This window comes from Oryzias latipes, chromosome 4 (assembly GCF_053564925.1).
Source record: "Oryzias latipes strain Hd-rR chromosome 4, Olatipes_Hd-rR_3.1".
Lineage (NCBI taxonomy): Eukaryota > Metazoa > Chordata > Actinopteri > Beloniformes > Adrianichthyidae > Oryzias > Oryzias latipes.
Window position 1 is genome coordinate 5,170,284 of NC_136240.1, and position 15,971 is coordinate 5,186,254.

At 44.9% G+C, this 15,971-nt stretch overlaps 3 protein-coding genes across 5 annotated transcripts; 2 read left to right on the top strand and 1 right to left on the bottom strand.

Annotated features, from left to right (window-relative positions):
- The first annotated feature begins 277 nt into the window (after positions 1-277).
- Positions 278-4,138, top strand: rpp21 (ribonuclease P subunit p21). Of its 2 annotated transcripts, XM_078945611.1 has the most exons (6): positions 278-687; positions 760-860; positions 1,467-1,549; positions 1,625-1,759; positions 3,563-3,700; positions 3,953-4,138. In XM_078945611.1, the coding sequence occupies exons 1-5, from the start codon at positions 631-633 to the stop codon at positions 3,658-3,660; spliced, it is 474 nt and encodes a 157-aa protein (XP_078801737.1). In that variant the 5' UTR covers positions 278-630; the 3' UTR covers positions 3,661-3,700; positions 3,953-4,138. The 2 variants fall into 2 exon arrangements, with proteins under 2 accessions (XP_078801737.1, XP_023809750.1); XM_023953982.2 differs by lacking the exon at positions 3,953-4,138 and having other exon boundaries at positions 3,563-3,891.
- Positions 3,809-7,378, bottom strand: aqp12 (aquaporin 12). 2 transcript variants are annotated; one of them, XR_013655464.1, is made up of 4 exons: positions 6,616-7,378; positions 6,280-6,396; positions 5,163-5,281; positions 3,809-4,034 (listed from the first exon to the last, which is right to left on the bottom strand). XR_013655464.1 is itself a non-coding variant. In XM_004067614.5 (3 exons), the coding sequence occupies exons 1-3, from the start codon at positions 7,310-7,312 to the stop codon at positions 3,907-3,909; spliced, it is 942 nt and encodes a 313-aa protein (XP_004067662.2). In that variant the 5' UTR covers positions 7,313-7,365; the 3' UTR covers positions 3,809-3,906. The 2 variants fall into 2 exon arrangements, 1 of the variants encoding a protein (XP_004067662.2); XM_004067614.5 differs by lacking the exon at positions 5,163-5,281 and having other exon boundaries at positions 6,616-7,365.
- A 3,351-nt stretch (positions 7,379-10,729) lies between these two features.
- Positions 10,730-15,424, top strand: slc35d1a (solute carrier family 35 member D1a). Its single transcript, XM_004067613.5, has 12 exons — positions 10,730-10,979; positions 11,116-11,149; positions 11,221-11,307; positions 11,397-11,464; positions 11,545-11,616; positions 11,691-11,759; positions 11,887-11,989; positions 12,350-12,442; positions 12,880-12,947; positions 13,050-13,128; positions 13,211-13,293; positions 14,692-15,424. Exons 1-12 carry the CDS (start codon positions 10,870-10,872, stop codon positions 14,795-14,797), a joined length of 972 nt encoding a protein of 323 aa, XP_004067661.2. The 5' UTR covers positions 10,730-10,869; the 3' UTR covers positions 14,798-15,424.
- The last annotated feature ends 547 nt before the right edge of the window (positions 15,425-15,971 follow it).

The window sequence follows — 15,971 nt, forward strand, 5'->3', positions numbered from 1 at the left end:
GGCTGTTAAACCAGTCTTTAAAGGCCCAGCGTCCTGCTTTTTTCCCCTGTTCCTGCTCTTGCTGTCTTCAATGGAACATACCTGGTCTAGGTAATCATAGGTAATTGGCAGTAGAGAGGACAGAAACATCACACACAAAAATCCCAAAGAAGGATGTGTCCCTAAAGCAGGGATGGTCAACTCCAGGGGGCCGCATTCCTGCGTGTTCTCCAACATACCCGGCTCTGGCATGTTCTAATTGGCTGCACACCTGAACCTGGTAAGCAGTCATGAATCAGGACTTGGATATCTGGAAGTTGCCAGTCCCTGGGGCTGGGCTCCCACACTTTTCTTGTCCAAACGCAAAATGCCAAAGCAATTAGTTTGTTAGTGACTATAATGAGTAAGCTGTAAAGGACATTTTTTTCTTTTATTCCTTACAGCTTTTTACTGTTTTTGCGCTTTAATAAATATAACTTGTTGCCTTTAAGATCTGGGCGACAAATATAGTTTTCATTAATATTCTATAGACAGGGGGCTTTTATTTTGAAGGATCTCCCCGGATGTGCGTCATATTAGCTCACATGCTAACTTAGTCGTAAGTCTCCCCCTGTACAGACTGTCCGGGGTTTTGTTTTGAGTCTGTAAGTGATGGCTCTTCAGTTAAAAGACAAAGAAGCGCACCAGCGACTTAACTACCTTTACCAGGTACGGAGCTGACCGGAGCCATCAGCCACGTTGCTAATATTAGACCTGAACGGTGTGACTCTGTCTTCACAGGCTGCTCATTGTGTTTTAGCGCAAAACCCAAAGAATGTGGAGCTGGCTCGCTTCTACTGCTTCACACAGAAGACGATTGCTCGACGTTTGGTTCTCAGGCAGTGAGTAGTTTGAATCTCTGCATTTTGAACGGTTCAGGGTTTTATTGTGGAGACTAGTTTGCGTCACTTCCTGTAGAGTTCAAACGTCATTTTCCCCATTGATTCATTATCTCTGCTTTGTGATCACGTGAGCTTTAACAAACTTTTTGCATATTTGGTTTGTTGTATTCAGTTTGTATTTTTTTGTAAGCGAAATATATTTTTTTTAATTAGAGATTCTAAACAAATACTTCTTGTAAAACTAGAAATCAAAAATGTCTGAGGCTGGTTAAAGTTAAATGAAACATTATCACCACCTATGACAACTCCTGAAGTGAAACCCAGACCCGACCCGTCAGTCAAGCAGATAAGAACAAGTCCTAGAATCAGAAAAGTGCTTCCAGGAGACATTTAAAGATGGTTTTGTGTGTCTGCTGCAGCCTCATGGACCCGCCTGCTTAAAGGTGTGGTGATCACATGACCTATTGTCACCATTTCGTTCTTTTTCTAAATGCATATATAAAGTTGGGTGGATTCAACACAGACGTTCGTCTAACACTGTGAGGCTGAGCTCAGTCCTGCTGGGTCAGAATGGACTGAATGGACCAGCGCTGTGTTTGATTGCAGAGACCCGTCTGTGAAGAGGACGTTATGCAAAGGCTGCTGCACGCTGCTCATCCCAGGAGTCACTGCTACAACAAGACAACGCAGTCAGTATCTCACAGAGATCCTCAGCGATGGGGGTGGTTTTCCCTTTTTTTAATCATTTGTTGTTGTTTCTAAAGGAAAGAAGAGAAAGACCAGCTTCACTGTGGTCAGGTGTCTCAGCTGTGGTCAGACCAAGACTTTTCAGAATAACCCGGATTACCGTCTATGGGTGGAGCGTCCAGAGGCGCAGTTGGAGCTGCAGGAGCAGCTGGGTGGGTGTGAACGGCACTGACCTGTCTGTAAACCTGGAGCAGTCATCGTTGGTGACGACCACTGACCAGGGGGGTATTCCAGGAAGCATGTTTAAACTACCCTGACTTTAATCCTGAACTCTGGCTGAAATCCGCCTGAACTTGCTTACTCTGGGTATGTCGGTTCCAAAAGACCGGATATGAGTTGGCGTAATTACGCTCGACTTGGTAACCCTGGGTTAATGCACGGTACATAAAGACATTCTCAATAGATCGCCGATTTCTGGAGTCACCATGGAAACGCGTGGAGAAAAAAAAAGAGCGCGACACTTGAGACGGAAGTGAGACGGAGTCTGAGATTTAAATGACGGCGGTTAAAAATTATAAGTCCATCAAAAAAGTAACACGGCTGAAAAATAATTTAAATAATTTAGTTTAATTTTTTCAAACTCAATAATTGTTTACACAACTCAAATGTACGTATTTATCTAACTAAATGTCACATTACTTCATTAATCTTTTTTCCATCTTAATTACTTATATTTCTTGAACTTTCATATGTCTAAGTTTGAGCCGGCAGATATGCTCATTTTTACAACAATAAAAAGAACGGAAAAAAATGCACCGAGTGCAAAAACTCACTAAAGAATTTTCCGTCACTGTCATAACAGCACTAAGCGGTAGGGGTGCTATATAAAGTCATCATCCTATCCTTTACTCTCACTCATGGTGCAGAGACGTAAGCATAGTAGGACAAAATAGCTCGGCCAAACACGGTGAAACACAGTAAAACAGCTATACAACTAAATACATTTAGTAAAAAACCCACACTTAGACCCAAATCCGTCCAGACAGGCAAAGGGAATGATATCCCAGAATCCCTTGCGGTGCCGATCTAACAGCAGCATCAAAGTTACACCTACTTAATTGAATTAATTTGAACGAAAGGAAAATAACTGTCTGAAAACTACGTGTAATTTTTAACAAAAAAAATTCTAACAAAAAAATGATTTATCTTAACTGAAGCAAATAATTACGTTAGATCAAAGTAAAAAAGTTTATCTTTCCAACATCCATATGTGGTCTCATCATCCTCTCTTGGTGGAAAAAGTATTATCTGAGCTTTTTCATCCACTAAATCATCTTCAAATGGACACGCCATGCTGCTTCACCTCTCTGTAAACAAACTAACCTTCAACTAAACCTGCTCCAGACCAGGTTATGTTCAGAGCATGAGTTGCCATGGTAACTTGACCTACCCTGAAACATACCTCCATTTCTGGAACCGAAAGCTGAGGTTATCAACTTTCTTAGCCTCAAACTTATCGTGGGATAGCATAACCTGGGATAGCATAACCTGCTTTCTGGAATACCCCCCAGGGATTGCCGTCTCTGTCTTTGCCTTAAAGCGCGGAGACTTCAGTTTGGGTTTTCTTGCTTGCGTAAACGGGAGTTGTCATGAAACTGAAGCGTCGTGTTTTTCTGCAGCCTCTGCTGCTTCCTTTCCTTTTCCTAACGCCTGCCTCCACATCCGTCTCACTCTCCCTTCGCAGGCTGCTCCAGAACTTAAAACAGGACTAAGAATTAATCATTTCCTAAACATAAAGTTCGCTTTAATTACACTAGGGTTTGTACAAGCACACCCCTGTTTGCTGATGGAGTACTCAACAGAAGTCCAATCATAAAAATACTGTCTAAGACGTCAGGCTCTCAGCTTCTGTTTGCTCAGCTGCTGCACAGGGAAACGGGGACGAACATTCGCCTCCTTCACCGCGTGAACATTTGTTTTCCGGTGGCTGAAGCAGTTCTCGGTCTCTCCCACAGATCCAGGCACGTCTGCGAAAAACCAGCCCAACATCCCAAAACCCCGCACGCCGCAGTCGTCCAAGCCCGCTTCTGGTCAGTGTTCAGGCAGCACGTAACAGCCGGACGCCACCTTTCTCCAGTGCTCCTTCATTCTAGGTGTCTGTTTCGTCTTTGACTCCACATTAAGTTTCACTCATTATTTGATAAACACGCTGGAGATGTTTCTTAAATATGGTGTTATTTAAAATCAGAGACAAGAATGGATCCTTTGACCAGTTTTCTCATTTATTTCTCTCTTTTTTTTTTTTTTTTTTAAACGCGTCTAAAATAAATGCATTGGAACCATTGACTGTGTCCATCATTCACATTTTTTTCTTCCCCGCTTTGTCTCCTTTGGGCACTCTGAAGCGTGTCTTCTGGGAATACAGGAGGTTTTTGGCAAAGATCCTGGGAATGTGGCCCATGTAGAAGAGAAGAGCCAGAGTCATGCCTGCGAAAGAAACGTGACCCTTTAGACAAACGACAACAGCCGTGAACATGCAGCGTTCTGGGTTGTCTTAGTAAGAAGTGGACTAAATAAAAACCTTACCGTCAGTCCCACGTTCTAAATGTCATTACAAAAACAACCCACTCATCTGTTATCACCTGTTACCTGTTATGAGCCCATTTTGAAGCTGTTTTTAACAAGACAGTGAATTCTGACTTGATCTGATTGTTTCTCAGTGTTCCAGATTAAAGTATTCGGTGCACAGAAATGGAAATGCACTCGAGGCTGCTGTGCCTGAAGCAGTGAAGCAGTTCCCAAAAAGCTCCTGGAGCGGAAAGTTACTCCAACATCAAATGTTTGTTTGAAGGCAAATTTCAGTTAGACGCAAAGCTAACTGCAGGCTGACATTAGCGGGACTGACATCTATCAACAGAAGGAGACTGAATCAAAAAGATGTAAAAAAAAAAAAAAATCTTTATTGGCCACTTTATTAGTCCCACCTGTCCAAATTACTCATTATTTCTAATCAGCCAATCACATGGCAGCAACTTAATGCATTTAGTCATGTAGACATCTGTTGTCAAGACGATCTGCTGCAGTTCAAATCGAGCATCAGAATGAGAAAGAAAGGTGATTGAAGTGTCTTTGAATGCGGCATGGTTGTTGGTGCCAGACAGGCTGGTCTGAGGATTTAATTAACTGATCTACAGGGATTTTCACCCACAACTATCTCTAGGGTTTACAGAGAATGGCCCGAAAAATAGAAAATATCCAGTGAGCAGCAGATCTGTGGGTGGAAATGCCTTGTTGAGGTCAGAGGAGAATGTACAGACTGGTTCCAGCTGATAAAAGGACAACAGGAACTCAAAGAACCACTGGTTCCAACTGAGGTCTGCAGACTCACCAAAACTGGACAATAGAAGATGGAAAAACATTGTCTGGTCTGATGAATCTCTATTTCTGCTGCCACATATGGATGGTAGGGTCAGAACAACATGAAAACATGGATCCATCCTGCCTTGTATCAACGGTTCAGGCTGGTGGTGGTGGTGTCATGGTGTGGGGGATATTTTTTGGCAGACTTTTGGCCCCTTAGAACCAACTGAGCATGGTTATAACATTACAGCCTACCTGAGTATTGTTGCTGACCATCTCCATCCCTTTCTGACCACAGTGGACCATCTTCTGATGCTACTTCCAGCAGCATAAGGCGCCATGTCATAAAGCTGGAATCATCTCAGCCAGTTTTCCTGAACATGACAATGAGATCACTGGACTCAAATGGCCTCACCAGATCACCAGATCTCAACCCAATGGAGAACCTTTGGGATGTGGTGGAACGGGAGATCGGCATCATGGATGTTCAGCCGACAAATCTGCAGCAACCGTGTGATGCTGTCATGTCAATATGGACCAAACTCTCTGAGGAATGTTTCTTGTTGAATCTATGCCACCAAGGATTAAGGCAGTTCTGAAGGAAAAAGGGGGTCCAACTTGGTGCTAAAGTGGCTGGTGAGCGTATATCTATGGTTGCTGTTGCACTGGATCTAAAGGCAAACCACCGGAACACACAATAGGGACGTAATGGTGAAGACAGGGTTGTTGGGATTTGTTTTAGAGTAATGGTCACCTTCAAGAATTCTGGAGTCAAATGGAAGAGATTTTCTACCACCTCAAAGTGAGATAAGTCACCAGATAAATGACCTGCAGAACACCAGTAAATCCACAGCAGAATAGCTGAAACAATCAAGGACTAAATACATCCTAAAGCCTTTAAACAATGTAAGTGGAATACTGTCAAAGCTTCAGCAAAGAGAGCAGCAAGATTTTCATCAGTCTTGACTGAAAACTGCATCAGCATAGAGACCTGTAAGCCACTTTTACCGAAGACGCAACTTTTTTATCACTGTCTATTGGTACAGTATCAGCATGAAAGTGACAGAAGGTCATTTATTTAGACAATATTAAGACTCAGTTTCCTAATGCAACCTTAAAATTTTATTCTCACTTAACTTTGCTCGTAACCCTTGTGCTATCCTAGGCACTTTACCATTGGGAGTTGGGTCATCTAGACCCACTAGACAGTGCTCTGAACCTTTTTTCTTCAATGATTTGTGATCTTCACTGGTGTCCATGGATTACATGAAATCTTTCCACCTTTATCCACCTTTGTCATGGTAGGGAGAACACGTCAATGTAAGGGTGGGGTCATCTAAGATAACACAAGGGTTAATTCAAAGTAGTTTACCTGTCAAAGAGCTCAGCCAGTAGACCACTGCATACTCCGTAAAGGTGAATCCAGGACAGTGGAAGGTGAGTCCGTACGCCAAAGACGGATTCATGTACGCTGAAGTGTAGCGTCGGGCTGAAAATAAGCAGAAAAGGAAGATTTGCCTGGTTAAGGTGAAAAAAGTGGAAATTTACCTGCAACCAAAAGGTGTTTAGTTGACTTTATAAGATCCTTTGTGAAGCTGCTGTTTTGTCTTAGAAAAAAACAATTGGAGTGCATTTAACAGAGCACAGAAGCAAGCTTTCTCTAACTCTAACCCTGACCTATCCACAGGGAGATGTCCTTCAGACTCACCAGAATGAGAAAACAATGTTTGGAGGAGAGCGACCAGGGGAACACGAATGACAGCAGATCTGCGCTTCAGGCTCAGGCAGAGGAGATGAAAGATGATGGCACACATGCACTCTGTGGAAAAGCCCTGCAGCACCGTGACCTGCAGGGAAGTGCTGCACTCACTGGACATCAGGTTTTTGATCATGTGCATGTCAGTCAGCTCCAGCCTCCAGTAAAACCCTGCTGCGAGGAGACCCGCGTGAGCCCCGAGAAACTGGGCTGCGGCCGTCAGCAGAGCGGACAGGGTGGTGTCTTCCAGCAGCAGGAACTTCTGCACAGCCAAGCTAGGATTCCCCGACGCTCCACCACTGATCACCCCATGAGTCAGCAGCACCACAAACAGCATGGTTGCAGTCACATCAGGACCCAAACCCCCGGCCCACTCGCCCACCTCCACTATGGTCTGAACCTCCAGCCAACAGGCCACCAGCATGAAAGAAGAGGCAAATTCTGACATGAAATGGAGTCGTGGCCATTTTCTGAGAAGCGTTCGCACCAAAGTTGCAAAAATCACGACGGCCAGGAAGTATCCGAGGGACGCGTTCAATCCAGACATGACTCGGCCCAGATCAGGAGTCCAGCTCTCTTTTCTGTCTGAAAAACTGATGAAAGGGGGGATTCCTGGACTGCTCAGGTCTCTGGTGAATACGTGGCACATGTGTGCACACACACACACACACACACACACTTCTTATCAGAGACACGTCAGGTTTTATCCCACAAACACCTGCCAAAATACACATGGCCCTTTGCAAGGTCAGGTCAGGGAGCTGGTCTTCATTCATGCGTCATTTGATTCCGTTTTAGAGCTCTTCCTACGAAAAAAATCTGAAAGGATTTTTATTTCTGACGTAAACTCCCATTTGTCTGTAAATATTCCTTAAATCACTGAAAAAAACAGATGTTAATGCTGGAAGTGTTTTGTGTGTTGGGCTGTTCGATCACCAACACGCATACATTTTATTCAAAATGTCACTCAATTTAAAAAGACCATCTAGAAAAATTGTAAACAAAAATTTCAGCAACTTATTCTGAGAAAAAAAAGTATTTTTTTAGTTTTAAAAAATGTATGTTTTTATGTAAATTGAGAATAGTATAAGATTGTGTAAATGAAATGTTCATTTTACTAACCAAATAATAGTTTTGGTTATTGACAAAAAAATGTTGATCAAACCTTTAAGTGTCAAAAGTTGGCATTTTGAGGTTAACCTTGTGAATTTTAGAGAAATGAATTTCTGTCCACTAAAGAATTGCAGTCTAGCCGGTTTTCATAGAATACCATCTGGTGAAAAAGTGTTACATCCTGGTGTTTGTATTTGTACCGTAAATATTGTTTCAATTTTTTATAGTTAATTGGATTATTAGTCTTTGAGGAGCTGTGACAGCCTCTGAGATGCTTTTCCATTATATTTATTTAATAATTTTGGTCACATACAACTTCTGAAGTGTAATTTATCTGTTGTTAAAATTCCCTTAAATAAGCTCAATTCCACATACAAACCGTGTTATCCTGGTTATTGATCTATTACCTAGAACTGTAGCCCACACAGCTATTTGCAATAACAAAGAATCCCTTCACAGTAGGAAGTCATTGCTTCCATGGTTTGACAGTGGCTCAGTTACTAAACAAAGATGGTTTTCTCAAGTTCAGAATTTCCTCAGAACTTCAGCTTTCCAGTGACACCTTCGGAATCTAAATTTGACACAATTCCCACAGGTTCCCTTCAGTTTCTGAAACATATGTTGTTCACAGATGATAGAGCTGAAATCAAGAATGTATTTATTGGAAATGGGGACATCACAAGGAAAGGATGCACCAATAGATGGATCTGAAATAACATTTCTTGTTCGGTTCCATCTGCTGTAAAAACATTTTTGTTCTTCAAGCATGGGTGATTTGAACTGAGAAAAAGCTAAGACTACTGTTCATAAATAAGAATAATCGTTCATAATAATTCATGAAAATATTAATAAGAATAAAAAAGTTTTCTTTAAACATTTACAATGAATGTATCCACACACCTTCAGTTCACAACCTTTATTCCATCCAGATTTGATATCCTAATACAGAACAACACAACACAACACGTCCAAAATGGGGCTTCAGGTCAGGACTCTGTGCAGACCAGTCCAGTTCATCCACACCAGACTCTGTCCTCCATGTCTTCATGGACCTTGCTTTGTGCTCTGGTGTACAGTCATGCTGGAAGAGGAAGGGGCCGCTCCAAAGTGTTCCCACAAGGTTGGGAGCATGGAATTGTCCAAAATGTTCTGGTATCCTGAAGCATCCAGAGTTCCTTTCACTGGAACTAAGGGACCAAGTCCAAGTCCTGAAGAACACCCCCACACTATAATTCCTCCTCCACCAAATTTCACACTCAGCACAATGCAGTCCCAGATGTACCGTTGTCCTGGCAACCTCCAATCCCATACTGGTCCATTAGTTTACCAGATGGAAAAGTGTGATTCATCACTCCAGAGAAGGCGTCTCCACTGCTCTAGAGTCCAGTGGTGGCGTACTTTACACCACTGCATCAACACTCTGCTTTGCACTTGGTGATGTGTGGCTTGGATGCAGCTGCTCTGACATGGAGTTTGGAGGTCTGTAGCAATTGACTGTGAGAAAGTCAGTGACCTCTTTGCTGATGTGCTTCAGCATCCTCTGATCCCAGTTCTGGCCTCGCGTTCGCAGGATACTGTTGACATGCTCACTGTCACTTCCATCACCTAATAGCTGTTAAACCTCCTGCAATTTCGTTTCTGACCTGTGGTCGGAAAACGCAGGGGAAATCCTCTTCAGAGGAGAGGATCAAAGAGATCAAAGGCGGATCTTCCTTCAGGGTTCACTTCCCCGTTCTGACCCTCAGAGCCTCAAGAGCGGGTTAACAAAAGAACCAGTCTCCGTTCTTTTAAAGGAAACCGTTTTTATTACTGTTCCGGCGAACTGATTAGCACACCCTGGACGTGCGCTCACACACACTTTGCGCTGCCACGCCCCCCCCCCCCCCCCCCTCCTGCTTTCCTAAACGGGCACGAGCGCAGACACCATTGAGCGTCTCAGCAGAAACTCACGGTTAACATTAGTTCCGCCTTGGTGCAAAGTTAATACATTGGGGGGGAAAAAATAAACGGACAAAAAACCGAAATTGTACAAAAGTGATCCGAACCAAAATTGCCGTACCGAAATGGTTTGGTCCAACTACGTGTACCGTTAAACCCCTAATAAATATACAGACAGACATGTAACTGGTCATCATGTACTGGTTGGTTAAAAATTTGGCGTTACACAGTGTTACCGCCTGGACAGAAGCCTCCTTTTATTTCTGGTAATAAACAAACTGAAAACTACACTGTAGGATCCTGCCCACTCCAGTTCCTCTCTGACAGAAAGTCATACAATGTATTATATATATATGTATTATATACATATATATCTATATACATATATATAAATATATATATATAAAAAAAAACGCCCCTCTCACCCTCTGCAGGTGGTTTCATTCACTGACATTCACTGAGCACACTGTTAGTTGGGGCTTGATGTACTCATGCATCTTGGATGTTTCATCCTGGATAGTGGCTTCACATATATATATATATATATATATATATATATATATATATATATATATATATATATATATATATATATATATATATATATATATATATATATATATTGTATGACATCCTGTCAGAGAGGAACTGGAGTGGGCAGGATCCTACAGTGTAGTTTTCCATCGGTTTATTACCAGAATTAAAAGGTTTCTCTCCAGGAGGCAACACTGTGTCACGGCAAATTATTAACCAGCACAATGCAGAAAGCGACCAGTTACACTTCTGTCTGTCTATCTGTCATTATCTGTAACTATATATACATATGTAGAGATAGATAGGTAGGTAGATAGATACATAGATAGATATCCAATATGATAATGTAAACCTCTGGACTGTAAGTGTCCATTAATAATGTGCATATTGCACCGTTTTTGAAGTGTTTTGGCTACCCATTGTCTCATATCTTGTTAGTAATAAAGTTTGTTATAAAAAAAAAACGCTCCGCTATGACGTCATGATTGGCAACGCTAAACTGTGTCGAGCCTGCGCGCAGACGCCGTCACGCGCATGCGCGGGCGTGTGTGCACGTGTGGCGGTGTGGCTGAGCCTGGAGGGATGGCAGCGGGCTGCGGAGCGGAATGAGAGCTCGTCGGGATGGCGGAGAGACCGTCGGCGCTGTTCGCGAAGCTGTTCGCCGCCGGATTCTACGGCGTGAGCTCGTTCCTGATCGTGGTTGTGAACAAAAGCGTTCTCACCAACTACAGGTAACGGATCCGCTAGCTCAGTCAGGCTAACTCCGCCTGCACAAGTTTGGATATTAGCTCGAGTTCGCCGCATCACCGTCGGTCTTAGTGGCCGTGTCCCTCCGCGCAGCTTCTGATGCCGTTTCTTCTGTTTCAGGTTCCCCTCGTCTATATGCGTCGGAATCGGACAGGTGAGTCGAACTTTGCCCTCGTTTTGAGCCAGCGCTCATCACTCGGGTAACTTTCCCGCGTGTCCGCGCAGATGCTGGCCACGGTGACCGTGCTGTGGGTGGGCAAGGCAGCCAGGGTGATCAGCTTCCCCGATTATGATGACAGCATCCCCATCAAGGTGAGCGCGTGCCGTCCAGACGCACGCACGCGCGCGGTTGTTTCAGCTCGGTCACTCAAATGATAATCCCGTTTCCTGTGTTGTCTTAGACTTTTCCTCTACCTCTCCTCTACGTGGGAAACCAAATCACTGGTCTGTTCAGTACCAAACGGCTCAAGTAAGTTCATTAGGCTAATAGACCCAGTGATGGTTAACTAGTTCCTAACTAACCAGTGGGTGTCATTTCTGCTCCACCAGCCTGCCAATGTTTACGGTCCTCAGGAGGTTCTCCATTTTATTCACAATGTTGGCTGAAGGACTTCTGCTCAAGTAAGAGAACCCCCTTTAACCGCGGAACAGCGGGTTTGCCGTGGTTCCGGTTCACTCTGGGTCTCTTTTGGCAGGAAGAAGTTCTCCTGGCCGGTTCAGCTGACCGTGTTTACGATGATCCTCGGAGCTTTTATAGCTGCCAGGTAAATGCTGGTCTCCAGGTGTGTGTGCGGCTTTCAGGCGGCTCAGGAGGAGCTTCAGAGAGCTTTGGTGTGTGTCCGCCGCCCGCCGACCACGGTTCCTTCACGCTGCTCTTCTCTTCACTCGCAGTGCAGATTTGTCCTTTGACCTGCAGGGCTACGTCTTCATCCTGCTGAACGACGTCCTGACCGCCGCCAACGGGGCGTACGTGAAGCAAAAGCTGGACGCGAAGGTATGCGGCCGTGCTATGAATAGCGCTCATTGTGGGGTGGAGCCGCTGTCGGCCCCCACTTGATGCTGAGGACTGAAGAGCAGTGAAGTGCGTCTCAGGTCGTGTGTGTGTGTGTGCGCACACAAACGCGCTCTGTTGAACTCCAGCAGAACGCGTGCTCTGTCCGTCTCCCTGTGGTGTGAGTGTGAGCAGATGTGCTGCAGCTGCTTGTACTGCTGCCTGCGGCGCCGGAGCAGACGGCTCAGGTGACTGCAGAGTCCGTCCTCTGCAGTCAGATGATGTCACGTCTGCAGAGTAGAATGACATGGAGGGCTGGAAAAGAGGTTGACGCCTTCCTGTCTGTCTTCTCTGTCTCTCCAGGAGTTGGGGAAATATGGATTACTGTATTATAACGCATTATTTATGATCCTTCCTACCATGCTGTTGGCCATCGTAACGGGAGAGTTGAACAAGGTGAGCGAGCGCCCTGTCCTGTCCAGCTCAGAGCTGCGTGTGGCGGTCTGGTTATTTCTGTGTGCTGCATGTATGAGCAGCTCTTTGGCTGTCCTCTGCTCTGCCCAGCTGGGGCCCAGCAGCCCGAGGAGCACAAAGATGCTATTATGCACTTGGTGGAGTTATTGCAGCAACCTGCCTCCACCCACGGCCCCCGCATGCACATCCAATCTGCTGCCAACTTCACGCCGCTGGAAGCTCCTCTCTGGGAAACGTTCAGTCGACTTGAAGGAGTTGTTTCTGGTTTGGCTAACCTTGGTTGGGTCTAATGCACAGCGGCTTAGTTTCTGAGGAGTGAAATCTTGTTGAACTGCAGCTGCGTCTTTACACAGCGCCCCCTGCTGCTCACAGGCTGGAAATGCTTTGTCACTTACAGAACAACGCTTCTCTTCTTTCAGGCTGTGGAGTTTGATGGCTGGTCGGATATGCTTTTCCTTTCCCAGTTCACCCTGTCTTGCATGATGGGGTAAGACACACACACACACACATACACACGCACACACGGCCTGGGTTAGTGTGCACCTCACAAAGGTGTGTTGTTTGTGATCACGTCTGTTTGTGTTTCCAGGTTCGTTCTGATGTATTCCACTGTATTGTGCACTCAGCACAACTCTGCGTTAACGACCACCATCGTGGGCTGCATCAAGGTGAGCTGCATGCTTCCTGAAGCTCCGGTTGATCCTCGAGAGCCTGTTGCTCAGCGGCTGCTGTGTTTTCTGCATCTGTCAGAACGTCCTGGTGACCTACATTGGGATGATCATGAGTGGAGACTACATCTTCTCCTGGACCAACTTCATCGGTTTGAACATCAGGTAGGAAGTCTGGCTGTGTTCGGAGGCATTAGTGTCTTTAGTAAAAAAAAGACAAATAGACTCAGTGACACATTAAAGTCCCACTCTGATCCTCTTTGGAGCGATTTTTAAGGTGTTTCCAGTGGTCTTTCTGTGATGACTCTGACATTTTTAGCCATTTAAAAAAAAAAAAAAAAGTGTCATTTTCTAGGACCTAGTTTCTGCAGAGCAGCAGTAGATCTTCAGAAATTCACCTCTGAGTTGTGGGCGGGACTGTTGGTGCTCCGGCTGGGTGGGGTTTAGGTGGGATGTGTCTGGATATACTGGCTGCTGCTTTGGTGTTAATCTGTCTGAGAGGCTGTTTTCCTTGAATGGACTAGACTGAGTAGAGTATAGGTCTCTATAGCATCACATGACCAAAAAACAAACAAGATCATTAGTAGTCCATATTAAACCATACAGTATAATAGGAATCAACAGAACATGAAAGGCTTTGTGGTCCATTGGTGACCTCAGATTGTCATGTTCCACCTCTGCAGGTTCAGGACGGTTCAGGCTTCCACGGCGTGCGTTAAAAAGTAGTAACCGCACACCTCGTCGGCCATTAACCCTTACTGATCGTCCCGATGGGTTGAATAAAGCATCAATTCAGAGGGAAAGTTAATCGCTTACCGCTTGTTTTTGCCCCGATGATGAAGCAAAAGGTTGTTTTACAGAAGCCGGCGCAGTGATACAAATTATTTAAGCTAGCCGACCGGAACTTCTTTTTTCACCGTGCGGTTATCAGGTTTTAACGCATACCCAGCAGCCAATCAGAATCGAGTATTCACCCGGACCATGGTATAAATTACATTAAATGAGGAGGCAGGGATGATGTAAGTAGAGAGATTACTACACACATCTGTGAATGAACTGCTCACACATGGATTGATCTTGGAATCTGGGTTTAATCCCCGGCATCGCTGCTTCTCCGCTGCCTGTCGGTGATCAGGAGGTTTGAGTTGAGCGTAAGGCTGTGGTTGTTAGGAGAGGGGAAGTTGAACTCTGCTGCAGAGGAAGGTGTTTGTACGTTTTAGGTTCTCGGTGGAGAGTTTGGCAGACTTTAGCCGCTCTGTACTTTCATTTGGGTTTGCATGTCACACAATAACTGTCAGGTTGTAACCTCATAAAACATGGAGCCATAAAGGATTCAGCTTTACAACCTTTGACGTTGCTGTGTCCTCATGCGGCTGAAGTCAGGTTTAATAAACTCGAGTTTATGGAGCATTCCTGCCAGTTTATGAAGATCCGCTTTGACCTCCGTAAGAGGATCAGACAGAAAACGGCAGGCTTGTTCTCCAACCATGAAGAAGCGTCCTCGTCCGTCCTCTGGGCCTGTCCCAGGCCGCCGGCGCTGACCCGTCCTGTGTGTCGTTGCAGCATTGCCGGCAGCCTGGTGTACTCCTACATCACGCTGACGGAGGAGCAGTCCAGCCGGAGCAACGACAACGCCAAACTGGACATCAAAGGCAAGGTGGACGTGTGACGGCGGGCCGTGGGCTCAGCCTGGACCTATGCAGTATTTAGTATGGAGACGAAGCCCCTCCTGCTGCCACGTTTCTACTCGCCGTTTTTAAATCTTGTTTCTTCAATGCTGCTCTTGTGAGGACACGGGAATGCAGGACTATTTGTGAGAGGCTTCCAGCAGCGGCTGTGTTGACGCGTCACCACGGCGACGCTTTGAGGGACTGCCCCTTTTTATCTACGACACTGTTTACGGTTTCTGAGCGTGAGCGCAGGAGCCATGTGGCTGATGCACAGCTGGAAACATGTTCAGAAACGGCTTTTGCTCTGCTAGAGTGGCTTAGCATCAGTGTTAGTGAGCGTTTTTTAACCTGCTGGCTCTTTTCAGATTTTTTTCCTTTTACATTTGCTCCAAACATTTCAATCTAAGAGTGTTTTTATGGTCTTTTGTATATTTATTGGTTTCTTACTCCTGTAGATGAAGTGAAGATGGTAACATCTCAATGTCACTAAAGAACGAACTATTTTTTGCATTAATAAAAGAACCAGGTTTATTTTCTTATTGTGGTCAACTCTAAAAATAAAGTTACCTTTTTAAAGTCATCACTTTTTCCGTTATTTGTTTAATAAACTAGCTTTTTGTCATTTATTAACTGTCTTGTCTGTTTGCTTTGACCACTAGAAGGCGCCAGAATAGTTTTTTTCCATTGACACTTCAGAACAAGTTGTGGTTCTGACCTGTGACCTCCTGTGCAGGAGACGTGCTCTGGTGGATGAAATGCTGATAATCGACCTAAAAACTAACTTGATAGTTCTTTGAAAAGTCTGACTGGCTTTGTTTCATTTGGTGTGTCATAGAAACAATAAATGGTGCTTACTTTTATAGTGCTGTCCTACCTTCTTAGAAGGCCCAAAGCGCTTTACCGTCAGTCCCACTCACCCACTGATGATGGCTCCGCCCCCAAACACTGGCGCCGACCTTCAGTGTCTTATCCAAGGACACTTCAACACAGAGGTGGGCGGCGCGGGAACCGAACCCGCCGTCTTCCAATCAGGTTGACCGCTCGACCTCTGCACTATGGCCGCCCATGAAAGAGGTCAGAGGAGGTGGCGTCTTTTTTATGGATCTGCTGAGATGGGCCATTCTGGAAGCAGCTGTTTAACCCTTCTGCTATCCTAGGTACTTTACCATTGGG